General features: G+C 40.7%; 1 protein-coding gene across 5 annotated transcripts; it reads left to right on the top strand.

The window, feature by feature from the left end:
* The first annotated feature begins 359 nt into the window (after positions 1 to 359).
* On the top strand, positions 360 to 25,245 carry LOC107193975 (PTB domain-containing engulfment adapter protein 1-like). 5 transcript variants are annotated; one of them, XM_015583517.1, is made up of 9 exons: positions 360 to 461; positions 20,448 to 20,555; positions 20,657 to 20,724; positions 23,228 to 23,410; positions 23,482 to 23,826; positions 24,017 to 24,228; positions 24,304 to 24,518; positions 24,603 to 24,829; positions 24,913 to 25,245. In XM_015583517.1, exons 2-9 carry the CDS (start codon positions 20,486 to 20,488, stop codon positions 24,985 to 24,987), a joined length of 1,395 nt encoding a protein of 464 aa, XP_015439003.1. In that variant the 5' UTR covers positions 360 to 461; positions 20,448 to 20,485; the 3' UTR covers positions 24,988 to 25,245. The 5 variants fall into 5 exon arrangements, with proteins under 5 accessions (XP_015439003.1, XP_015439007.1, XP_015439006.1 ...); XM_015583521.1 differs by having other exon boundaries at positions 23,500 to 23,826; positions 24,913 to 25,244; XM_015583520.1 differs by lacking the exon at positions 360 to 461 and adding an exon at positions 10,171 to 10,202.
* The last annotated feature ends 1,276 nt before the right edge of the window (positions 25,246 to 26,521 follow it).

The following is a 26,521-nucleotide window of genomic DNA, read 5'->3' as shown; positions in this document are numbered from 1 at the left end:
TATTACATAATATTACATAAATAATATATATTATACCATATATATATATATATTATTATCACATATATCATAAAATGGGTCGATTTACGTATTGATCAAACACAGCAAAAGTTCAATAATAATCAGGGGATGCTTTATTAAACTCATAAATAGCTCCAAAAGAAGTTCTCATTCGTGTTCTAAACAGATACTTTCTTTCAGTCGTATACGAAACATGCCGCCACACGAAACTTAGTAACATGGCGACCGTTGGGATCCAAGATGGCGGTTCTGACGTTGTTCGCCAATAGAGGGGGCTGCCTACTCGACGGGCCCGCCTGTACTCTCAAACAAGACTTTTTCTCATTCGCATCGGTGGTTTCTGTGCCGTCGGAACAGGTGGATTATTGTGTTCAGGGAAAGCGGACGGACCCTGGTGTAGAAACGTCAGTCGGCGACGTCGGCCCAGTAATTCATCATCGGTGAGTGAAACCATTAAATTGCATCCAAGAAGTGAATGATTCGGTCCTCTGTGATCGTGATTCGATCCACCGTATCGCGGCCGGTGTTTATCCAGGGGACACGAACGGAAAGGTAGCGAAAAGAAAAACAAAACGAAAAAAAAAGAAGAGAAGGAAGAAACAGGATAAAGATAAAGGGGAAAAGATTTTAACCGCGGAGACTTTCTATTTCGGTATTTTTACGCGCGGGCCCGTTGTGTACAGCCCAGCAACGGAATAGCGAAAGGCAAACGGGGAGACAGAGATGAAGATATAGCGGTCGGAAAAGAGGTAAACGCGCAAAGGTCTGTCCGTGATCCCTGGACAACACGCTGGCAAATGCAACGCTCCTTCAAGCCTGGAAGGCGATCGCACAGGTCTCTCTTGCATACGTGTGGTTTCTAGGTGAAAACCTTGTTATTTCTATCGCGCTTTCATTTTCTTTCTCAAGCGGTTCTGGCCGTTTCAAACGATTCGCGCTTCTTCGGGTTATTGTGCCATGCGTGCTTTAGCCTGGCATATTTTCGTACGTACGATGGCCGTTGAGATCGGGCCAGATTGTTATCGAAATGAAAAGTCTAGGGTATGGCGTGAAAAGACAAGAAACTTTCTATCATATATATCGTGTAAATTTACGAAAGAACCGGTACAAGTGAGACCCTGTTTCGAGTAATCTATTCGTTACTCGAGTAATTTTATTTAAATGAATGGTATTTTTGATAAATTATATTCCTTAGTATACGGACAATAGGTTCGTTTATTTTGTAGAAAGAGTTAGGAACTTAAATGTATCATATTCCTGTACACTATAAATAATTGTACAATGGAAAAGTGTAATAAGCTACTTTAAATAATTTATTTTGGAGCCTTTATTTAAGAGAAAATACTGAATAAACAGGAATATTGGTTTTCGTATGTCAAACCAGTACAATTTTATTTGAATAACGATCGACAACATTCATTCAATATTTCTTGTTCTCCAATCACCTTTATTTCTCATTGAAACAGTATCGTCAGGCCAACAAAATTCGATCGACTCCGGCTACCAACTATCAATCGAGGCCCAATATTTACTTAAAATTTAGAATTGCTACGGGTGTGTCCAAAGAAACAGAGTACGAGACGAACAATAAAATTTATTCTAACAATAATGGTCCTCTACAAAAACACAAGTAAACAAAACAATTCTGTGATTACACGTCTCACGGAGGATCTCCGTCAGTTCCACATCGCGAAATTGGCTGAATCCACGATCGATGGAGGTTTCAAACTCTTGTAAATATTGGGAAACGGTTCCAACGGCCAAATCCAAGTTCGGTTGTGGCGTGGTGAATCGACTGAAGGACGCAACAGGAAACTGTGAATACCACACGGGACGTCATAAAGTCTCCTCGTAGCCTTTACGTGTTGTGTGTAGTTGCTGTCGTCGTTGTCCGTTCTGTCACAGTTAACTTATTTCGTATTCGTGCGGCGAAAATGTATCCGATGTCACGACAAACGACGCGGCGGTACGTGCGCACGCGATGGTCCCGCCACCCCTTTCGTTGTGGCTGATTCAACGAAGTGGTCCCATAACCTATACATATACAGGGTGTCTCAGGTAATTTGATCACCTCGAATAACAACTTAACGGTACACTTTATGAAAGTTTGAATGAATTGAATTTATGACATTTTTTTTTAATTTTGAGGCATGGATCTTAAATGGCATCAAGTGGCACATCTTATGAGGGACGTGCTTTTGTTCCGGGTGCAGGAATTTCAGAGATTTCAAGGTCACCTTGCTTTTTTTATAACATAGATCGATAGAGTATCACATTCGGAGTAAAAATTTGTTGAACTTCGTACGTGCTGAACCTAATAGTTGACGAGATATTTACAAAATAATTTTTAATACGTACAGTGGACTCTCACTATATTGCCATGGTCGGGGCTGTAGGGGAGTAAAATGGCAATAAGTTCAGAGCCCCCTTCATGTTCAGCTGCCACTGTACTTACTATCTGGAAGCTATAAGTGTTCGAACTGATGACCCTCAACTTCAATACAGTGATTATTTTTTAAATATTTCGTTAACTATATGGTTTAGGACGTACGAAGTTCAACAAATTTTTACTCAGAATTTGATATTCTAAACTGTACAGATAAGTTATTATTCGAGGCGATCTTGTTAGCTGGGACACCCTGTATATGTACAGAGAGGAGAGATTGTTTGCCGTGGCTTGTCGTTCAATGAAACGCGAGCATGTCGACGGCCGCAGATAACTTTTCTATATCGCGCGAACGCCCACTAAGTTCACTATCGTCGTGCCCTGTTTCGATCTTTCTTTCTCCGGGTTCGTACACCCGTTTTCACACATTTCCCGTTGCAACGAAATCGCAGCAGTGCTGATAAGTATGATTCAGATAAGGAATGGATGCAAGAGATACAGGAATAGAGTATAACGACTGTAAAAGGGAATCTACCGTTTTGATTGATTATAAAGTGGCTTCAGAGTAATTACAGTAAATCCTCGATGAGTGTTCGAAAGCTCGTTGACTTCAATTGAACGTGTGCTTCTTCAGAGTGAAACCACCCCTTAAATGTTACTATGTCCTTTCCTATTTTCCTTTATATCTTCAGAACTATAGTAGATGTAAAAACATTGTTAGAATAAAAATTAAGTGTCTTTTTATACTCTATAAATTATGTGATGAAATTGTTAAAAATTTGTTTACTTATTTAACAGTTTCTTTACACATTTTATGACATAAGAAGTCATTAAATTTGTATCCCAACAATTTTTTTATATCTATTACAATTTTCGAGGGGGTAGTTTCACCCCGAAGACCCGAATATCAGTAAAAAAAATTAATTTCCCAGCGTTTGCATTGGGGTCCCTAAAAAAAATGGAAAATTTCGAGGTACCAAAAGTTCGCCTGTGTTTGTATTTATGAATTTGGAGAAATTCCATTCAGGATTGACTATTTTCTAATCAATGACTCTGTCCCAAAGAATTTTTAAACTATATACTTGGTGATGTAGGTAGTTTGGTCATTAGATTTCAGCGGAATACCGAATAATTCCAGGACCATTTTCTTTTTTTCGTTCCACCTCCAACGGACTGTTATGTCAGAGACCGCTCTGTGCTAAATCGTTGGTAGCGTTTAATTTCTCAGTGAACATGAAACACACAAATTGGTTTGATGTAACGTGGTGCTAACCATTGGTCTGTCAATTACGTGACTCGTCGAATCGCGTGGCAGCGCTCGTACGGTCAACTTGATGTATACAGGGTGCAAAAAAAATGTTGGATGACCCGGAAATGGGAGACTCGTGAGGTGATTTGAAACAAGTTTTTCCTTAGCAAAAATGGTATCCGAGGCTTTGTTAACGAGATATTAACGAAAAACCCCGACCAATCAGAGCTCGGTCGGCAGACTCGCCATTCAACGATGGCGACATTCAATGAGTCACCCGATAGACACGTGGGAATATTCGTGGTGCATGCATTTCGTGGAATCAGGAAGCCTCCCCTACCTGTACCCGCTGGGGAAAAGCTTTTTCCATCCGGAACGTCTTACCTTTTGCTGCTGGACCCTATTCTGTAACGATGTCACTGCATTTCGTATCTATTCATGGAAACACCAATTAAGTTGATGTTTTTTTTTTGGTTTGAGTTTAAATCGTCCTTAAACAATAAATAACGTAGACGTTTTGTATATTACCGAAAAAATTCAGCATATTATTGTCATTATTAAAAGTGCTGAATCGCTCGTTTCCCAGAACAAGGTTCTTGCAGTGCAACGTCAATTAGTCTTAGCAGGCCAATATCGGTATGATGATCGAGTGTCCCCAAGGAGGATTTTCCTGTTTCTCGCTGCATCCAAGGAATGTGAACAATAATTCATACACGCATCACCGCGCCCAAGGATGACCATATCCTCTTGAATGGCAAATAAACGAGTGAAAATAAACGAGGGAACGGCGTTTCCAACGTGGTGAATTCTACATAGAAATTATTCGATTCTCCGAAGTGATCGTTCCATGCGCGATTCAGCCACGTGGCTCGAGAATCGCTTCCGTGGTTATCGTTACACAAGACACGTAGGTAGGTACTATCAGTTGGGGCCTCTGTATCCCCAGCGCGCGTGATTATTCAGTCGCGGTGCACAATGTAATTAGAAGGTTCTGCGTATTAAAATGAACCAGACGTTCGAGTACGTGTGCACCCGCAGTCGCGTTGATCATTATTCGTGTATATAGGCACTAAAGAAAGAACCGTGCGACGCACCATGCCTGCGGCGTCTTCCTCGTGCTCAATGGGAATAGGAAACGCGCCTGGAGGATTCTATGGATCGTCTAGATATGCAATACATAAGCACCGTTGTCGTCGATCTTTTGCATGGAGATAATGGCACGGTTAGAGACGCGCGTGACTCGCCGTCAAGTCGTGAACACACGGTGACAAAGGCGAATAGTGGAGTACGGTGATCATTTCTGATTTTATGAGCGTGACAGTAAAGTTTCGAGGATAATTCATTTCAACGTTTTGGTAACCGTTTGAGATCTGAATTTTTTTTTTTTTAAGAGTAAGAAGGAAAATTGTATTACACATTTTAACTCACAATGGAAGGCACGGAAGTGTCCCCCTCCGATTTTGATGAAACTTCGTATGTCTGTTAAGCAGTCAGAAATAAGGTATACGTATTTTTTTTTATCGGCTGAGACGCGACTTTAAGGGATGAAACCGCCCCTCGAAGTTTCGATCCACTGTAGAACCGGGCACGTATAATCAGCTGGTTCCTATGGCCATGCTCTTGACCGCCACCAGACGAGACCCGCCTTCGCCCGCATTTTTGGTGCGACGACATTTGTGTCGCGTTCGAACGGGTCGATGGCTTCTCTATACCGGGTGGATCGATCGCGTGTGTCACTGTTCGTGTGTTCGTCGAGTAAAAACACAGTAAACTCGCGATAATTACCCGTGTTGGAAGCTCTGGAGATGGGCAGTTCTACGAACGGGTAATTATCGAGAGCCAACAGTAGGTATGCGGGATCTCAGTTACCTATCGATAACACGTAACAATTAACAATATATATAAATTCGAAATCGACCAATTTGCGACCTGCGATTTCTTAAAAAAAAATTCATGCCAATTTTCATAAAAAAGTGGCCCAAATATTGATAAATCGTCCAATCTGGCAATATTGGTAACAAGAATTGTATTTTCGAACTGTTGTAATTGCCTTCTGGTAATTCACACAGGAACTAGTATCCCCTTATGAAAATATTTTCTATAGCGACCGACACGGGTTTCTAGATCTGTATTGTAAGGAGATTCCTCTCTCCGGTGGAATTCAATTCTCTGTCTTACACAGGCTCCCCCAGCCGAAAACGAACAAAAGAAATGCAATTCTCACCGAGAACGAGAAACATACACGAGTTTCTTCCGGCTGGTAGGAGGAAAAGGATTCAGTTACTCTCGGAAGGATCGTTGAAAATAGTCTCTCTTTGCAGTAACACGATTCTCGCTCTTTATTTTCTGTCAAACGTTATTCGTGCACGACAGTTTCCTTCTCTTCATGTTATACCATGGAATCCCCCCCCCCCCCCCCCCCATAGAGGGAATAAAGTGGCTTTTACCTTTCTCTAAAATTCGATTTTACCCCCTTACCCCCTAAAAGAAAAAAATAATATGAAATTTACCTTAAGATAACTTTTGCCCTCCTCCCCTCGACTAGTAACTTGGCCACGCCCATGTGAGTTGTTCGCCATAATGGCGATTTCCATAAGTTAAAAATCGGTTGCCCTCGTTCGAAGACATTCGTCCGTATAGAGAGAGAGTCGTACCGATCCCTCCAGGTGCCGTGATATTCAACCTGTTCGCATTGCATCGTGTTCCTGGATCTCTCTCTGTGCGCGCGATTTCCATGCATTAAACGGGGGGGGGGGGCGCCTATGCGTCGCCCGGGCAATATCTGTACTATGTGTGTCAGGCATAGTGAATCGGTATACATACATACATACTTTCCCTGCTTTCGCGCGTATCCACCGTTCGAGACGAGAGCCTACGCTAGACGGTCGAGCATTGTCCGGGGTCCAGTGGGACAGGCAGTGAAACCGGAACTCGAGAAAGTTCCAAAAAGATCGACCAGAAGACGGGAGGATTGATCCTGGTTCAACGATAAAAGCTGTAGGTAGCTATAGTTACTTTGAAGATATAGCCTTAGCCATGGGCGTAGCTCCGAGTTATCAGTCGAGGCGTGGGGGAGGAGGCAAAATTATAAATTATACTGCAATATTAAATATTACGAAAAAATTTTGTAACTCTAGGAAGGAAAGGGGGGTGTAAAAATCCAATTTTTGTTGTAGGATGGAAGAATGGATAGAATCACTTCGTACCCGCTTGCACATATTATTCGGCCGCACCCCGTATACAAAAGTGTGCTTGAATGATTCTTACCGTTCCAAGCGGAAGAACTTACGGTCCAAAACGGCACGAATCATTCAGGCATCTCGTTTTTGATCCACTGTCCGCACGACGAGGATTACCAGCGTGAAATCGGAAGTGTTCGCCGTAAAGACGATCAAAACAAAAATTGTGCAACCAGCGTCCCTTCGTCGATCGATCGTATAATGAATGAGAGGAGGCGCATATACGTGGTATACGCGAGAAAAAAAAACCGGTTTTCCGTTTCGCGTGCTGAATCATAAACTGAAAACCTGCTCCCCGCATCTTTGACATTCGCATACGAGTCGGTGACGTCCGTGACGATACCACGTGCAACACGCGGAGAAATCATACACAACCAACCATGGGCGTAGCCAGGTTATCAATCGGGGGGGGGGGAAGGGGGCAAAAATATTAACACATCGACTGCCACAGTGAAAAAGGCCGTACGTAGCCAGACACACTTTATTTTGTTTTTAAAGTCATAAATCGTTGAAAATGTATGCGTTCTGTTAATAGAGGCTGTTGGTTGTATTTCAAATTATACTGCAATATGAAATATTACGCAAAAATTTTGTAAATCTGGGAAGGGAGGGGGCAATTCAATTTTTTTCTTGTAGAGTGAGGCAAAAGCCACTGTTTTCCGTCTAGGGAAGGGGGCAGGTGCCAAGCAACCAACGGGGATACCGCTAATTTTTCACTGATATTCGTATCTCGACGATTCGGCGTGTTGGCTTGTTCCATCACGTCGTTGTTACGTCTATCCACTGGAAATTCCGCCGATTGGCCGTGCAGATTGTGCGCGGAATTTTTACGCAAACGGTGCTGTCTTTTTTTTTTCATCGAAGTCCTTTGTTCTCTCTGGTAATCGTTGGATCTTCTAGGTTTCTGAAGGATCATGACACGTTTTATACAGTTTTTTTTATGAAGATACCTGTTTGCTTGTACCCTCGCGAACAAACTCGGCTAGGGGAAAAAGTGGCGTAGAAGAAACGACTCCTACCACTTAGTAAATTTATTTCAAGCACTGAAATCAATGTTAAACCGAATGTTAATTTGACATAAATTTCAGTGACTTCCAAAACTAAATGATATTTTTCGAATGGGTTTTCACCCGTATGAATTAAATTAAATTAAATTAAATTTTTCGATTTAAAATTCCAAGTCTACAAAGTGGATAAGTACCTTAAGATTCCGATTTTTCACCTATAGTACAACCAAGTTCATCGAAAGGATTGGAATGTATGGTATTTCTATCCATGGAATACAAAGTCCAACCACCAGCCCAGCCCTAGAAGACCCAGATCGTCTGGGATCTAGAATTCCAAGGCCCCTACAGGGACCCAGCTTTTTTTATCGTTTCCAATCGGATGGATGTCGACTAATCGCGATACGCTGGAACTTTTTTCACTGAATAAACACGAAGATCGACGACTTCCGAGGCTGTACGAAACCGTAGAAGAAGATTTAGGACGAGACGCATCCGCGACAGGATGCTAGCCGGCTTGTTGATGATTGCGCGCGCAATCGTGTCTCTACGCGTGAGAAAATAAACGCCGAATTACAAAATCTGCAACCACACGGTTATGAAAGTAGAGTTCGACGGAACAAGAACGCAAACTTTTCGTGCGAACCGCTGCCATGGGAAGTCTGACAATGAGAAATTCCTCGATTTCCCTCGACGATGATTCTTACGTGCTTGCGCGTTTGTTTACGAGTGAATCGAGTTCTTAAAAGCTGACGAAAAATAATAAGTTTTCGATATCGTCGTGGATTTTAATACCAGCTCGAGATCTAAGTGTAACATTTTGAACAGTCCTGCTTCTCTTATTTCTGAAAAAAGGAAAACGCAGAAAAAAAATCAATTTTTATTGTCAAAAAATATTTTATTATGTTTTAGATTATCGAAAAAAAATTGTATGTGCTGAAATTTTACAGTAGTAAAAAAAAATTGTTTTGTCCAGCTAACATTTGTAATTGAAACACTGTACGACGCGTTGAAGTGTCAATTTTCAGAATACGTATGTAATTTATTAATTAGGAGCAGTGTTTTGTACTAAAATCAAAAAAGTATCATCCTACTGCAGAAGACCAACCCAATAGTTTCTCCGTTCGAATAAAAGATATAATAAGTGTATGCAAGTAACGACTATTACAGAATATGGAGAAAGTTGGTCAATAATAGAAATCGAACTGGGGAAAAAAATGCTGTTATCGCTATTCGATTGATGTCATAAACGGATCGTCGCGAGAACGCGCTATCCTTCGCTCTCAATGATCCGTGACAGAAGAGGACGGACAGCTTTGGTCTCGGTCGTGGCTGGCACCACCATCCTCCTATCCCTTCTCATTCTATCATCTACGATCACCGATCGTGCATCTGTCTTCATTCCGTCTGTTCTCCTTCGAAATCTCTCGCTTCGCCGCCTACCGACAACCTTCCGTGGACACGCCGCAGTACCACCTACAATCCTCGAAAAATTATGATACAATCATCTATCTTTTCTTCTAGAAACAGGTCTTCCATTACAGTCGACAATAAATCACAAAATAATGAGAATCGCGAGTGCGAATGGTAGCGTTTGATTCGGTCTTGAAAACTAGGGATCGAAAATAATTATGGAACCTTTTAATAGGTTCTATTTAAAACATAGACCGCGGAACTATTCTTTTTTTAAAAAACGTTCTCGCATTATAAGCTTCTATGCAGAACTTATAGAAGAGATAAACAAAAGTTTTCAAAGTGAAACGAAACACTTAAAAGGAGTGAAACAGTTAATGAGATTAAATAATCGTTTCCCACAGGTCTACTTATTCAAGCATTAGTATTATTTTGTAATTACAGAAATTGGAATTTCCACGTTTAAACGGTGAAAAATGATGAATCTTTTTTTCTATCTTTTCTTTGTTAGTCGAATACGAGATAAGGTAATTCCACCGTATCTGCTTCCTGTTAGGACCATCTCTAATAACGATCAATTGCAAACGCGGCTGAAACTGGATGAGGAGGACCATGGTCTCGGCCGTGGCTGGTACCACCACCTATATACACGCATGCATCGGGTACCTCCTCATTCCACCGAATAATCTACCGCCAGCAGCACCGATTCCCGACTCCCACGACTGGTTCTCTCCCACTCTCGACGATACACCATTCGTCGATTCTCCAGACTCGCCTGCTTCGGATTTGTTCGGTTAATAAACGCGGGCGCGCGTCGATCAGTCCATCACGAGCCGTCGAGCGGCGTGTGTCACCTCGACTTTTTCGTTATTTTCTCGGCAACCGGTCGCGTAGGTATATTATATACTCTGTCCCGCGAATTTTTACGAGCATGTGTCGCTAGTTTTTCATATTGTTGGAGGCTTACCCCACCCTGTTTGGATATTGTTACCCGATCGCCTGTGTATCTTGGGTAAGCTGAAATTATATATTTCTGCGGTTTTTGTACGAAGACGCTTGGGAATGATGTTCGTAATTGTTGTTCACGGTATTTGATGAACTTCGAAGTATTTTCCGAAGTATCGTAAGAATCGTATACAGATATAGTCTTTCTACTCGACAGTGTTACTTAGGTAATTGAGGTGGTTGTTAATATCGTTGAGGGGCCTGTCTTTTGGGAAATGTATATCCTCTGGTGTGCACCAGATTGGTCGAGAGTACTTTCTGCAGGTGTGGATACGCACCTTAAAGAAATGTATACAGTATTGTTTTGCACATGTGGGGTATATACTCATGTTGTTAGGTACATATATGATCACAGACTCCTCAGTGGTTCGAGTTTACATTTGGATACTCCGAGGATTAATTGTAAAGCCTAATACGCAGTTAACGGTTGTTTTATTGTAGAATTGTGTGCGGACAGTGTTGTGGTTGGTTTGTCCGTTTTAAAAACTGTTAATTCATACATGTATTCTGGAGTTCTAGTCTCGTAAATTTGTTAATCTTTCGTGGTACTTATTTCAGACTGGAATCTTTGCATCCAAGTGGGTACCAGGCTTAAGTCGGAATATACACAACTCTGAAACATGTTAAACGTTTTGAATAATACTGTAGATTACGTGGAATAATCGTAGGATATTTCCGCGACATACAGTTTAAGGCCTTGAACTACAAAGAACAACATAAAGCCCAGTATCCACTTGAAACTGCTGCACTGTCAAAGTTAGTAAGTTAGTTAAGTAGTAAAATTATTTATACTACACGAGCGTGCCCAATGTTAACGTAAATGTGACAAAAAAATTAATGTTAGTGTTCACTTCTGTGAGATCAGATGTATTACGTTCAAGTGCATACCAGCCTTAATGCGTCTCTCGTCTATTCAGAAACTGTGCTGTCCCCGCGTGTGTGTCCTCTCTTTGCGCGCAGGCTCGCCTTTGTTGGAATGTTTAATTGCCAGTGGAACGGTGCCATTGTGCGAGGGTATTCGAAAGTCATCGTTCCTACCTGTTCTTCCGTAATTAATGGATCCAAGTAACTGTTTGATTGAAGTCTTAACCGACGACCGACGGGACGGTTTACCGTTGAGTCACTCTACGACGGAAAACTTTTTCTAAACTGCGTCCATTTGAATGCTTAAGCCGCCCGCGACTTGCTCGACTTACCACCGTGTGAACACACTCGTTCTTACATTGTTAACCGTTTAAGTGTTTTATGCCCTTTTGAAAATGTGCACTTGTGTGCTCAATTACTTTTAAACTGTGACGAGTATACTCGTATACTATTTTCTTTTATCCTAAGATATTCTAAAATGAGTCAAAATTACGAATATGTTTTTTGTGTTACCTAAATGTTAGTTTAAATAACAAATGAAAATTTTTTTACTTGTTGACGAGTATACTCGTAGTTAAATAAAAAAATGACATCTTTTTCGTGAAGAATATACTCGATATAAACATCGAAGGGTTAACCGACCGAGTGAAGCATATCATCGAAATCTGAGACGGTCGTACAGAAACAGTGATGAAGTCGATTTAGCTCTTTGTTGGTACTGTGAGTCATTGAAGATCCATACAAAACGCAGTTGCTCTATAAACGTCTTCAGCATCTGATTCCTTTGTCCGATGCAGGAACAACTGTGTACTTGTTCCACTTACTGATTTAACGTACAGAATGAATCAGAATATTATGAAGAATTTGGTTGATCTTCTCAAAGTGTTTAGATCGATAATTCTGTCATAGAGATTTATCGCAATACAAGCTGTATCGAACTGTAGGTCATTTCATAGATGAGTTGTCACTCCACTACATTACAGAATTGTTCCTTAAGCGAAATGTTTAAAAAGTTTGTCAATAAAAATAAAAACTCGGAAAAATATCCAGAAAAAATGGGAAGTAGCTTGGGTCATTAACGACCCACATTGCCTACGGAGAGTTTGGTGCACAAAAATGAATCTAACGATTGAGACTAGTTGATGCATTATTCTTTCTGCAATTTCTCTCTTTGTTAACGAGTGTACAGTTTTGTAGATTATTCTAGTACTGTCCCAGACAATGTAATCTGCTTTTCACGGAGGAAAAAACAAAAAAAGAAGGCAGCACGGTTTCACTTTTCATTGACTAACCTGAGCAGCGGCGTGGCGGTTCGAAAGGTTTATGGGCGAGATTACGTTATGCTTTTTGTAAGTGAAATCCCCGGCCTCTTCTCTCAAACGTTCTACTTTCTACCAGCACCGCCGTGCTATTTACTTTCTTGCGTAGAAATTGCCCGCAATTGATCAGACCGCCGCCGCCGCTGTTGGAATCCAAGGAGGAACGATAATAAACGTGGAAAATTCGAGGCTCGCCGCGGTCCATTTAGATGCGTTGGCCGTTCGTTGACCGACTGGGGGATCCCTCTCGGTTGACAGTAATTGTCGAGATTTGTCGTGTCGGTGAATTAACCAACGCCTCCGTGCTCCTACGAAACTTTGGAAATTTCCGAATTCCAACTAGAATATTATCCAGAAGATTATCCAGAGAACAGTTTATCTAGATTATCTAGAGCTTGGCTCATTAGTGATTACATTGACAATTTAAGAATATGGTCGAGGTTTAACTTGTTGAATATTGAAGTGGCCTAGTGGAATTGCATCTGATTAAATTATTATGCTTTAGGATTATGAATATTCTCGTTCTGTCCACATTAAGGATGAGAGACTTTATCATATGTAGTATCTGGAGTAGACACATCGTAGATGGTAAATTAAAGAATTAGTCTCTAAAGAAGGATACAATATGTCACTTTAGGATGGACGTTGTTGCATAAAAGTACAAAGAAGAAAAAAGTATTTGTATGATCTGACGATACTGTTTTCAATATAATATTAGGTTAAGAATGGTTTCCCTTTAATAATAATAATAAGCAACTGTAACGATTAAGGTTAGTGTCGATGTGGAACTACGTAATTGGAAATGATTTTCATTTGACCTCGCACCAAAAAACAATATTATCATCAATGCATAACCTTCTTTCCGTCACTGTCTGTTCCGGATAGATATCACGTCCAAAGAATCGGATGCGTAAAAATCAGTTCGCGAGATATCTCGTCCACGGACGCGTAAGGGTTAAGAACCACGGTAGATTGTGGCAGGTTCCGCTGACCTGGTGTAACGTCCCTGTATTCTTCTCGCTCTAGATGTGCTTTTAAACGTCCTCGTATTTTATTCCCGTATCTCTCATTACGGTAATCGCCACGCGGCTATTGTGTTACCGGATCGCCGCCGAGCGAAGAACTAGTGGGGAGAAAAAAAGGACGAAAAATCAACACCGAACGATTCCCCGCGCGTTTTCGACGGATAACAGTAGGTTGCGATCGCGTTTCGAGACAGGTTCCGTCCGCGAGATGGACCGGTTTGAACGGCGGAAGCTGTTTGTGTCATTTGTACGGATCGCGTCGGCGGGGAACAGAAAAGAAATCGATTATGGCGCCGGCCGATTAGTAATAATCTCTCCACCAATTCAATTCCACGAACACGACCCCTGTGACACCACGGTTTTCGTGTCGGTGGCCTCTTCTGTCGCCGATAACTGCCTGGCCTCCTTGCGTGTATGCAACGACAATCGAGTATTTTTTTCTCTCAGTCGGCTTATCGTGGCTGTCGATACCCTTGGCGCTTGGAATTTTCTACTCTATTTTTTCTTCTGGAAATGTTTTGTAAACTGTAGATCAGTGGCTAACCCGTGCAGACGTGTATATGTCATATGTATCCACGTGAATGTAGGAGTTTTTTTAAACTGTACGTATCGAGAATCAGGGCCGTTGGTCGTGAGTTTAGAGTTTTTTTTTCTGTGGATAGATGGTCACTGGAAATGGGTAATGCGCACTGTTGACACTATGGCCGTTGATTTTTTACTATGCTTATCGGGAATTGGAGTCGTTAATGGCTTATGTGCTATTGGGACACGCTGTTAATTGTTAGACATAACAGATTTCAGGGGTTAGAACTGATATTGTGCTATTGCGTTGTTGTAAGTGTGTCAAAGGATGATTGATTGAATGGTTTAGATGTGATTCATAGAACTAGTCTTATGCGTTTGGAATTGATATGTGATAACCCCCTTGTCAAAATACGGTATCAGTTTGAAGACGAAACACCCTATTTATTAAAACATTTAGGTATATTATTTTAAAATTAAGCATTGTTAATTACAAAGTCTTAACTAGACTACGGATGTTTATGCATTCATAGTATCTTCTAAATTGACAAGTAAAAAGTAAAATAAGGGATATAATAAAATTTAATATTATGTTAAATGTGTGTCACTATCACGATTCACGGAACAATACAATACAACCTGCGTGCGCGATCATTCTTTTTTTTTTTCGGTTTTTCTGCCTTGGACCACCGATTGAAATCATTCACGGCGGTCCGGGTGAAAGTGCGTGCAAACATTTTCTAATTGCCCGCATCCGCTGGAAAAGTGGCAGGCAATTACTGTTCACCCTGTTGAATGTATAGTTAATCGTTGATTAACGGCGCCAGGCGGTTGTTCCGACGGGTAATGACTCGCGAAAGGAGCCCGGTAAGATGTTCCCGATGTTCGTCTTCGTTTTTCCTCGGCGTTCTTAGCTTCCACGCGCCAATGACTTCGCGTTCGATTTCACGCTGCTCACAAAATTACTTTCGATGAACTTTGGACTTTTGCTTCAGGAATCAAAAAAACAAGTTGAACCTCGCCAAAGGTTCTCTGAGGAATGATGGACGACTCTCTTGGGAAATAACAAAGGCGAAAACTCGATCAAAATTGTTGTTTCTGGAAGCATAAATTGACCGAAAATGTGTTCCAGGTTTTATGGATCCAGAACATTGTAAGAAGGAGGACTGTATCAAAACTAATCACGAAGGATTCTGGGAATTCCTGAAAACCTTGGAGTAAAATGAGAACAATAATCATTCCTGGAACTGCTTTTCCTTGAAGTTGCCCTAAAAAGCTCGATGCAACGAACACTCTGAACACTATACCAGCGACACACTGGGGATCAGGGATTAAATTAACAACGACAACTAATTGACAGAGACCGTGTACAGGGAGAGAGATGCGATGACCGCAGAGCGGTGAAACGCGATTCGCGCGATAGAGGGGGAGTGTTTCACCTTGAACGTGTATTATGCAACCAGATGATTAACATATGGACGGCGGAGCTGTCGTGGGTCGTCTGTGTTGGGGGTTAGTTCGTGGAATAACTGCGTCGGTGCCACACATCTAAACGGTACCAGTGTCTCTCGGACGAGCAATTAGAAAATTCCATGGAAGCGTTTCTCCGCATCGCTCGCGAGCGAAAACAGACTCTTCTGCTCTCTCCTCGGATACGCTTTTTCTCGCCTGTAAAACTCCTCTTTTAACGGTCATCTAATAGAGCAATTACCCCAGCGTGATGTTGTTTACAGTTAACTTGACGGTCTAATCGAAAATTTCAAGCGTGTCCAAAAGAAAATTGGGGGAACACGCGTGATCGATCGTACACGAACGAAAGTCGGCTCGGTGCGCGCCGCTTCCGTCGTTCGCCTTATCAGAATTCGTTCGCGTACGAAATTGGTGGCGAAAGTTGTTGACATTAAACGGAGCACACGGTCTAGCGGCAGGGTCTCTACGGTCGTCACACCAGCAACGTTTTATTCATTATTCATGACGTAGAGGTTCGCGGTAATTATACATTTTAATGATTCGTAAATGGAACCTCTCCGTGATGACGTTTCGGGGACGGCATTCTTTCGATCGGGTTCATTGAAAAAATGTTCCTACGGTTTGAAACTGTTAAACAACAAACGATATTTGATTTACAAATGACGGTGGAAGTTTATGCAAAATAAAAATTTTAAATACTAGTACCTAACAATGAAAATGGACCAGAATTTTGAAATCGATAATAGAGGCTTTACTATATTAATAATGACACATAAATAGTATTGAACTTTATTACAATATTTATTTCATTGCATTTTCCAAGTCACATAAACGTCGTATTTTCCATAGAGGTGACAGTTCCATGTTATTGCCATTTTAACCATATTTAATGTTCGTTTACACAAAGTAACATTGGACACTTTTTGTCCCTGTACTCTTCAGATCGTAATCCTTGCCTTTATAAAGTCTTTTTAATCAATTCTTATGCTGTGGAGACACTACTACACATATATGCCAAAGATGCGTATCCACTTGTTGCGTACTGATATTTTTGGTGGATTTTTCGAAAGGGGAGAAACAAAAAAAGTTGTAGTTTCGTTTTGACTTTAACAATTCGGTAAAAGAAAATGTGTAGAAGTGTCAGTAGTGCCTTTCAGGAATCGTTTTGGGAAGAACCGTAGAGGGGAATGGGAAATTTCGAGGCCAGAATCCCGCGAAAATCCTCGATCCTTTTCCATCGACACAGATTTTTCTGCGTTCCACGTGGATGATGCGCTGCATCGAGCGAACGCATGCTAATAATATCGCGCGAAAGTCGGAGTCGTTTCGCGTGTGTATGCTCGCGTGGAATCGCCTTACTGGGATCCAGTTTTACTGCCGGCTACTTTTCCTACGTCGACGAAAGACGGTTGACTGCAAGAGAGATCTAATAGGTACATCACGAAAATATTGAACAATATTTGTACAATGGGTTATGCCTTGGAATTTTTTTCTTGTCACTTGAGAACGGGGCGTCTTTTTTTTTTTTAAATTAATCCTTTGGCCACGTGAAGTATCAGTATATAGAAATGGATTTTGTTATTTCTACCAGAATATGAATCTTTATGCAACTTTCTCGAGTTAAAGTTCATCAGAGTTTAATCTGCAATGTATGAGTTAAGGGGCCCAAATTTGGCACTCCTAAGATTTTTTGGTTCTTGTTCGAAAACTAATCTACATTATAGTCTGACAAAGATTGCATTGAACACTCTAATATGTTGTCTATAATCGCTTTCAATAAAAATTAATAAATTTCAAATGATTTTGACAGAATTAATGCCTTGCATTCTACCTCAGTCGTTTCTATTCGTTTTAATAATATCTTAACGATATTATCGACAATCGATAGTTGCACCTCTAGTCGGAACTTCGATTCGCCTCCTGCGAATGGGAACACCCTGTAGATACTCGTGGCAGCCGGTGCAACAGGTGTTGAACGGATCGCAACCGAGGTATGTGTGTGTATGGTTTTCGTTTCCGTGTAGCTACGCCACAGCTGGCTCTGTGCACAGATCTTGCCTATAGTTTTTGTGAGCCATGAAAATTCATAAGATGCATAGGAGCGAATACCTGAAACGTACTGTCGAAACGTGCGAGCTTCTTATGAGTTATTGTGCATATTCTTGGTAATCTCAGTGATACGAAATCGTCAGTGGACTTATTTCCCTGTAATTAAGTATAAAATGTGAATTGTTGAGGTGACTTTCGTATTCGTTCAATTTGGGTTTAATTCCTTGCAGAATTTCATTTCGAGGTACCATTTGTTTGAATTACTTTTCTGGCCGTCTTGAACCCAATAATACAATGACTAACAAATTTGTTCATGAAAGACCGTAATATTTATTTAATTAAATTACATACCAAAATGTAAATTTATATTTAAAACTCAGAAGAATTTATTATAAGTGGAATTGAAAGTAACACGAATAAATAATTAAGAACGGTGTAAACATTTTTTTACACTTGTCCTTTCGAAAGTATGCTAATAAATCTGTGACGCACTGTATGGTTGATAGAAACGATATTTCATGAATTATAACGTGTCTGCACTTTGATTTGGTTATTGAATTCTTGTCCAACACATCATTTCTTAGGATTCGTGTGGTTTATTAGCAGAAACTGAATATTTGATTGGTCTTCTGGAAACGGATCGAGTATTAAAACTATTCAAAAGAATATTCGAAAATTGTAATATATCGGTCAGGATTATGCTGTTCTATAAAATACAACGTAACGGTGTCGTACAATTTACACAGAATAGACCACCAGAGTATCCAGTTTCTTCGAACTCGACGTCCTCACGATTAGAGCGAGCTCAGTGACGGATGGGAAGTCATTGTGTCACCGAGAACGACAGAGCCCAGTTCTCATGAGGTCCAGGACCTAGCGTGTAGGGGAACACACGCAATCAGAATGATTTCCATCACAGAGGAGGAAGCAGACTTCGAGTTAAATGGAAAAAGGACTAGGGTACAGTCGAGTATGAAATAATACATTCCATCTTCGAACTCTCGAAATTCACTGCTTATTTAGGGTCCAGAATAGAGGAGTGAACGATATGCAGTAAGCTCCAACAAGAGGAGACCGCGTGATGTGTTGAGAATTACTAGATTCCAAAGGGATAGTTAGATTCCAAATAGACAGCTAGATTCCAATTAGACAGCTGGATTCTAATAGGGCAGCTGCATTCCAATTGGACAGCTGGTTCCCAATAGGGCAGCTGCATTCCAACTGGACAACTGAATTTCAAAGAAAAAGCTTAAAATTTCGAATGTGTCCTTCAGAAAATTGTTTTTGCTGATCACACTATTAATTTGACCCTCCCAATAAAATATTTTCCTCTCACATTTTCTTCTACCATCAAAAACAAGTGTGATATTTAGGTGCTCACGTTAGGTGGTACCACCCTCCATTGCTCCAACCAGTTTACCCTCACGAGCAAACTTTGCTTCCGCTAGGGGAAAAAGTGATGTAAGGGAAAGACCTCCTACCAGGTGGTCTCGGAGTTATTAAAAATTATGCGAAATTAACCTTCGGTTTAACATTTAATTCAGTGTTTGAAATACATTTATCAATCAGCAGGAGGCCCCAACTCCTACATTGCTTTTTCCCCTAGAGGAAGCCGAGTTTGCACGTCAGTGTACAATCGATTCCTCCCCTATCACCTGCAAACTTAGCTGTTTCCCCTCGACCAGGAAGACTATTGCAGGGGACTGTACGCGTGGCAAGGGCATACGTCCAGTCACGGAAAGGCGCACACACACATATCGGGTACCAGAGTACCATTCGGTTCGCCCGACGGGTTCGCAGAACCGTGTGGCAAAGCGATACGTAGGGGCGTTCGCAGGCAGCCGCAGCGCTCTCTGCTCTTCGACCTCTTTGCGGGGCCTACGTGGGAGGAATAGGAAGTCGTGCATTAAATCCCGTACCTCCATCTTTCAACGCTTTAAACGCTTCTCAAATAGAATGTACAGGAGATAGATACCGGCCAGCACCGGCACAAAAGCGGGATCTCGTGATTGCGCGCGCGCTCATTTTTCAGTTAGTACACTCTCGCGAAACTCGTGCTGCGCTCGCTCATTTTTCCCTTGCCGCCGCTGCACAATGGGACGTGACGGGTAAATCTCTGGACATTCAATTTTCTTCTAAACGACTAATCATATTTTTGCCAAACTTTTTTTAACTTGTGAAAATTTTTGACATAAGGCTCTCCGGTCGCAGCCACGGATTTAAATCGGTATATTATCGAAAACCGAAATAAATATCGGTATTTTTTCAATTTCTATAAGGGTAGGGCTTATATAGGGTTTATAGGGCGAAGGTACAACCGAAAATACCGGTATAATAACGGTATTTACCGTTTTTTACGTTTCGGTAGAAGTCCCTGGTCGCAGCAGCGTCGATGCCACACGGTTGATCTAATTGAACAACACCAAGCGGTCGCGCGAAGTGTGAATAGTGTCATGCGCGAGATGATGAAACGCGCGAAAGGGTTTAGCCTTCGTGTCCAAGGCTGACTGCCTCGAACAATCGGCCGTCGTGCGTCGCGTTTAAGCCGGTTTCACGCGGTTCGACAGTAAGAAGCCTGTGATTCGACGGAACAATATGATTCGTCGTCGTCGACGTCCGATCGTGAACGAGATTTCGATCTCTTGACGACCATCTTCCAGCGTTATTGGGTTATTTCCACTCATAGGGATCGAAAAATCATTTTTTAAAAGTATAACACCTTGAAAATTTGTTCTCCAAGTGATATGCTTCAATTCATTGAAATGATGAAGTTTTTAAAAAAAAATGAAATAAGTAAATATTAAATATTTTAATTGGTAAATTGATAGGATTTTCGTATCGATATTATCAATATTTAAAAATTGTGCATTTTCTGTTCCAGGTGTTCCCGTGATCAGGTGACAATCGCAGGCCAACAGTATGAGGAACTCAACGCTACTGAAGTGGGCGCAGAACTCGGCGAATAGCAAGAATCAAACGAGCAAAAACGGTAAGTAACGTTCCGAGCAACGGCGTGTTCTCTGAATACAATTGACCGTTCCCATTCGGTTGTTCGTTTGTTATGGTAAAATCGGTGAATTGTGTTTTCAGGAACGAGTAGGAACTGGATACACCCACCGGATGCGCTTCAAAAAGGCCACATCGCCTATTTGGTCAAGGTACTGACCGTTTTCCTCCTTAATTGACTCATTCAATCGTACAGACGTGCCACGAAATTGCCGCGTAACAATTCCTATTCGAAAACCAACGGATCAAAAGTATGAAGTAATGTTCGTTAACGTGATTTCACCAAAGCCACTTGGCCAACCCTCGATTTCACGGATTTCTCCTGAATTCTTTGTACACCTCGTTGCTCATAGGTCACGCAGAACGTTTCAAAACAAGTGGGGCTTATGATTCCATTGAAAATGAAACGAATGAAACCATAACTCATTGTCCGTTGAATTAACTGCTGATTATACAGGGTGTCTCATCTGACGTGATAGCTTTAAATATCTCATTTGCTTTTGCTATGCAGAAAATTTATTTTAACAGATTCTCAAAAACTTCAATTCCTATTTGCACTAATCCCCCTATCGTAATTGTTTTATTATTTAAATCTACTCCCATAAATTTCTGGATTTTTCGTTCTCAAGGTCACACGAAGGTCACGCAGCTATACGTATAGGTTACTAGAATGGTTTTGATGTCAGCTATCACGATAACAAAAATATATTGCCCATATTATTAAATGTACCTGAAGATATACACCCCACCCTGACTGCGCTCATGTCACCAATGGTTTTTCAATTTCACAGATTTCTCCGTGGCAGGTCTTTGCGCCGTTAATTGCTCCCGTTACAGAGAAAATGCAACGAACTTAGTCCTTCTTTTTATTTTTCATTGATTGGCGAAGCGTTGAAAACGCTCGAGCCAAGGACAAGAACTTATACGTACGGGGACCGTAGGTAGACTTTCTAACTGTTTGAGCGCTGGAAGAATTCTGTGATCATAATTCTGAAGTCAATTGTGAAACACTCGAGTATTTCTTCCATCGAGAAGACCTGTCGTTATCCTACGTACAGATTTTAATAAAAAAAAAAAAAAAAAGAACATCCATTCTCCGCGGCATAATTCGCAATTTTTCGAATCACTAAACATAGAAGTTAAAGAATATTCGGGAAAATTCGTATTCAGTAAACAAGTTTCTGTTTAACTTCAATCTCTGTAAATCAGTCCGATAAATTTGAATTCCATCGTGCGACAATCGAAAAGGGGAGCCGCAGCCTCGTGCCCGAATCCAAGCACTCCATTTATACAAAAAAATAATTGAATGAAATTTTGTTTACTGTTCCCCTTTTAACACAATTAGAAATCGCACTAAATGTAGAAACAAATGGGAACATAGTTATTAAAATATAACGAAGCATTGTTCGTTATAATCAAACGTTCGTTACGATGAATGTTGCTTAATTTTATTGCAAATTTATGTACTTTCTTGTATATTTTATTTTGTCCCCCTCCTTTCAACCAAGAGATCCTTCAAAGGTTTGATAGCTCCGGGCCTAAAAAATCATAATCCAAGCCTGTACGATGCTATGTTGTCAGTGGTTCCTCCCGTAAAGTGCACGCTAAGCGAGAACACGCCATCAGGGTCGACGACGACCAGCGAATTTAGCAACACGATCACCGAGGTCGGGCGTGGTTGCAAAATCGATCGGGATTCGAATGAAAACAAACAATTTCCAATCCCGACGCTGCCCGTATGCACTAGAGATGTAAATATTTCGTCGAATCTCGAACTTTCCGCGAAGAGTCAAGGTCACGATACGACACACTTCTGCTATTTTTCATTTTACCTTGTACCCGCCGTTGTTGAAAACATTGAAATTCGCGTGTTCCGCGAAAATTCAACGACCACGACCCGCGATCGTGATTGCGAGAATAAAACCGTGGATTTAAGCCGTTAGATAAAGACATAATTTATTGCTTCGTCCACGGATCAAAAGACAAACGAAGATTCCGTCTCGAAACGCGTGAAAATCGTATCCCACTGCGTTCCTTTCTGTTTTACAATGTTTTAGGTGTCTGTTTACAATTGACTAAATTTAGAAGGTCGGTCTGCACACTCCAATACGACCATTAAACACTAAAGATAGATCAGCTGAATCAATCGATGATACAATGTACTAATTGCATACAGGCATTGCATTCAATAGACGTAAGAGTCTGCCTTGACCATTGATCCCTGGGTGTCATGGCCTGTATCATCTCTATTGCTTATAGAGCAACGGTTTATGATAATGATCGCGAACGAATGCAAACGGCCCAGAAATGAACGGAGAAAAACTGTGGAATGCATAATGAATCTAGACGCATACATTTACCCTACATTCATAATCCTATGTTTATAATCTATAACAGTAATACCATGCGTTATTCGATTAATAAAACTATCAATTCAGTTTACTAACAAAGCATCTGTATCTCCCGAGTATTACGTAGAGTTTTTTTTTATGAATGCTTCATATCAATTCGAAGTCTGTTTGAATCCAACTATCAACATTTTAAATGACAAGTAAGTCCTTCAAGTGTTCCAGTTCTTAGAGAAAGGGTGGTGTAACCTGTTATCATCAATTAAATGATCAGAGAGATCATAATTTGTGTATTAAATGTTTTCAGTATCTGGGCAGCACAGAAGTTGACCAACCAAAGGGTATTGAGGTGGTCAAAGAGGCGATCTGCAAGCTGAAATTCAACCAACAGTTGAGGAAAAGTGAGGGCACGAAGACTCCGAAGGTGGAGTTGACCATCAGCATCGATGGTGTCGCGATTCAGGAGCCAAAAACAAAAACGACACCGAAGGTATTATCGAGTTTCTGGATTCCTATTCAGTTTTCGGTATTAAAGTGATCCTCGAAGGGTCGTTTTTCAAGTCGATGTACACCTTTCAGCGGATCATGCATCAGTATCCACTGCACAGAATATCCTATTGCGCCGACGACAAGGGCGAGAAGAAGTTCTTCAGCTTCATCGCGAAGGAAGAGGACGCTGAGAGGCACACGTGCTTTGTATTTGTCAGCGATAAATTGGCCGAGGAGATCACGCTCACCATTGGCCAAGCGTTCGATCTGGCGTACAGGCGATTCTTAGAGACGTCTGGGAAAGATTTGGAAACGCAGAGGCGATGCATGGTACTGCAACAGAAAATAAAGCGACTGGAACACGAGAATAATGCCTATCGTCAGCGGTTGCAGGACATCGCTGCCATTAAAGGCTCGGTTAGTTCCAAAGATCACAATGATATCTTGCAGATGTAGCATAGGGTTGAATGTAAAGATTGTGATAGATTTAATTTACCTAAATGTGGATGGGATAACCACTAAAAGTGTTGGAAAGAAAATGCTAATTTTAATTACACACTTTAATGAAGATTAATAAGCGATAGTCCGTCATCTATTCTTCTGTTAGGCTGACGTATCAGCATACCTGTCGCAACACAACCTGCCAGATATCCTGCACGTTCCTGGAGCATCGAGCGAAACAACGCAGGTAAATGGAACGAGTAACAAGTCCTCCAGTAGCGCGAACAGCGATACCAATGGAAATACCTCGAACGGTTCACAACCACCGCCGGTACCGCCGAGAAGTTTTGAGAAGACGTTCGACGATAATTTTATGGGGTACGTAGGAAATACATACTAGTATTCGTGTGTTCGATAAATATTTAACGAAGATACAATGGTTTACACGATCAGAAGCGAACCAGCTTCTACGCCGTCGGTTGGTACCAAGTTGGAAGGACTCCTGATGGACGAGTTCGAGGAAGATTTTAACCCAAGAGCGTATGAAACCGCGACGAACGGAATCGTGAATCACCAGACAAATCATAATTCTCTTCTGAATGGTCAGCTATCCTCGAATTCGAACTTCTTCTCGCAGAGCAATGGAACCACAAGTCCTCCCCCGTTGTGTAAGTGTTAATAAGGTATTCTTGTCTGATAGAAAAAGATTCGAGGTTTAGACGTCTGCACATTTCTTTTTCGTGACGGTTTAGTGGCTCCGCCACCGAAAGCGAAGGACTCCAGACGCCAAAACGGAGTGAAGGAGGATTTATTCGGCAGCGTTCCCTTCAATCCGGCTCCATCATTGAATACAAAGAATGAAATGAACGATCCATTCGAGATGGGTGAATTTGGAGCACCGACGACGATTTCCAACCCCAGTCAACAGGAGCTCGAGAATGCTATTGGTCTTTTAGACAAGAAACTACTCGAAATGAAGGTATATAGATTATGATTTTATATAAATTTGAAACAAACATTCACGGATATTGGCAGAAGGAACTGTTATGATTGATATTTCAGGATGGTTTTAGTAGAGGTCTTTCCATCGATACCGACGATTTCTCGTTGGAAAGCTTGGATCCCCTACGAAACTGAATGGAGAACACCCTCCAAGAGAGGAAAAACAAGGAAAAGGCCAATTATGCATTGTATGTTCGTTAGAGAACATAAAAGTCCAGGAAACGAATAGGCAAATTAGAAACTACATTTATACGAAGCCAAAATTAGTCAATTATTATTATAATTATGCTAATCATATATTTAACGTGATGTCTGATATTTATCAATTGTCTACTAAATATCGATAGTAGCTTGAGTCTCGACACGGAACGGTGCAGAGATTGTTCATCGTTGATAACATTGGAAAACAAATGGTATTCATACTTGTATAATTCTTCTATTAATACTATTTGTTTTTTGTTTGTTTTAGAAGAAATCGAATTATTTTAATGCGATATGGGTAAACAAAACAGTCTATTGTGGGTTAATTGAAAAAACAGGTTCCTGAGTCAAGGACAATAAGAAAAGAAGGCTTTAGAAGTCTTTGTATTTTCTACTTGATTACTAAGTATATAAGTGGAGGAATCAACTGCTACGAACTGTTAGAAATCTCAATATGAAAAAAATATTTCGTTTGATGGATGAAATAACGAAACACCAGGAATGTTGGTAGCATTTCTATTTAAAGTTGCCAACGAAATAGAAATTCCTACCATTAAACACGATCAACTTTCAATCGTAACAAAGTGGCAATCTTATATTTTTTTATCAGAGAATGAAAGTAATGCTGATAATAGTCGTCCCTATTACCATAAGGTTCAAGAGAAATTAATAATATATTTTTATGCAGATATAATCTAACATAAGGTCAATTATGTCAGTGCATTTTTTTCCGATGCGAATTCGTAGAAGAAAACAGAATTGAAGGACTAACTGATGTAGCGATAGATATCATTACTACTAATCGATGTATGTATGAATAACATCTGCAATCCTCTCATAAAAATCGTCACCTACTTTCCTTTGATTGTTCTTCCACTTCCCTTGGAGATTCAAGAAAAATGCAGTCTGGCACGAATGTTAAGACTTTAGTCCCAGATTTTACGGACGTTTTTGCGATATTTGGAGACCGAACAAGCCGACGTGTTTGATACAGTAAGAGGGAGATTATTAATTGTGTACATATGAAATGCTGTTTTATTATTGTTGCTCTATTGTTTAAGCATTATCGTTAAGAATATAATGCGTGAATATTGTAATCAAGAAATCTGTTTTTCTTTCACACTGTATCCCATGTATTGCGTATAGTCCCAAATACAGGGAGGGTGCACCATTTTAGAGGGCTCTTCAAGACGTGTCTGTCGTTTTCAGTGATAGATGTCGGAAGTGACCCATTTATTTTAAATAAAAGAATCATACCTCTTAACTTCTAGCTCGTAGCTGTTCAAGACCAATCCATCTGGGTGTATATAACATTAACAACACGATCTTCACTTTCAGTGATCAAACTAATTCACGACAATGATTTCTCATTCATTTAAAATCATATAAATGATTCAGTTGATTTCCAGATATTCTAACTACTAGATTTCATTCAGTAATACTTTCACTTTCTATAAATTACACACAT

The sequence above is a fragment of the Dufourea novaeangliae genome, unplaced genomic scaffold, assembly GCF_001272555.1.
Source record: "Dufourea novaeangliae isolate 0120121106 unplaced genomic scaffold, ASM127255v1 scaffold21, whole genome shotgun sequence".
Lineage (NCBI taxonomy): Eukaryota > Metazoa > Arthropoda > Insecta > Hymenoptera > Halictidae > Dufourea > Dufourea novaeangliae.
This window is presented reverse-complemented; position numbering and strand designations above follow the sequence as displayed.

What these genes read in the sequence shown, in the direction of transcription:
- LOC107193975 (XM_015583517.1), top strand. Translation starts at nt 20,486, where the DNA reads ATGAGGAACTCAACGCTACTGAAGTGGGCGCAGAACTCGGCGAATAGC. An exon ending in ACATCGCCTATTTGGTCAAG is followed by an intron (nt 20,725 to 23,227) that starts GTACTGACCGTT and finishes AAATGTTTTCAG; the next exon opens with TATCTGGGCAGCACAGAAGT. An exon ending in AAACAAAAACGACACCGAAG is followed by an intron (nt 23,411 to 23,481) that starts GTATTATCGAGT and finishes TCGTTTTTCAAG; the next exon opens with TCGATGTACACCTTTCAGCG.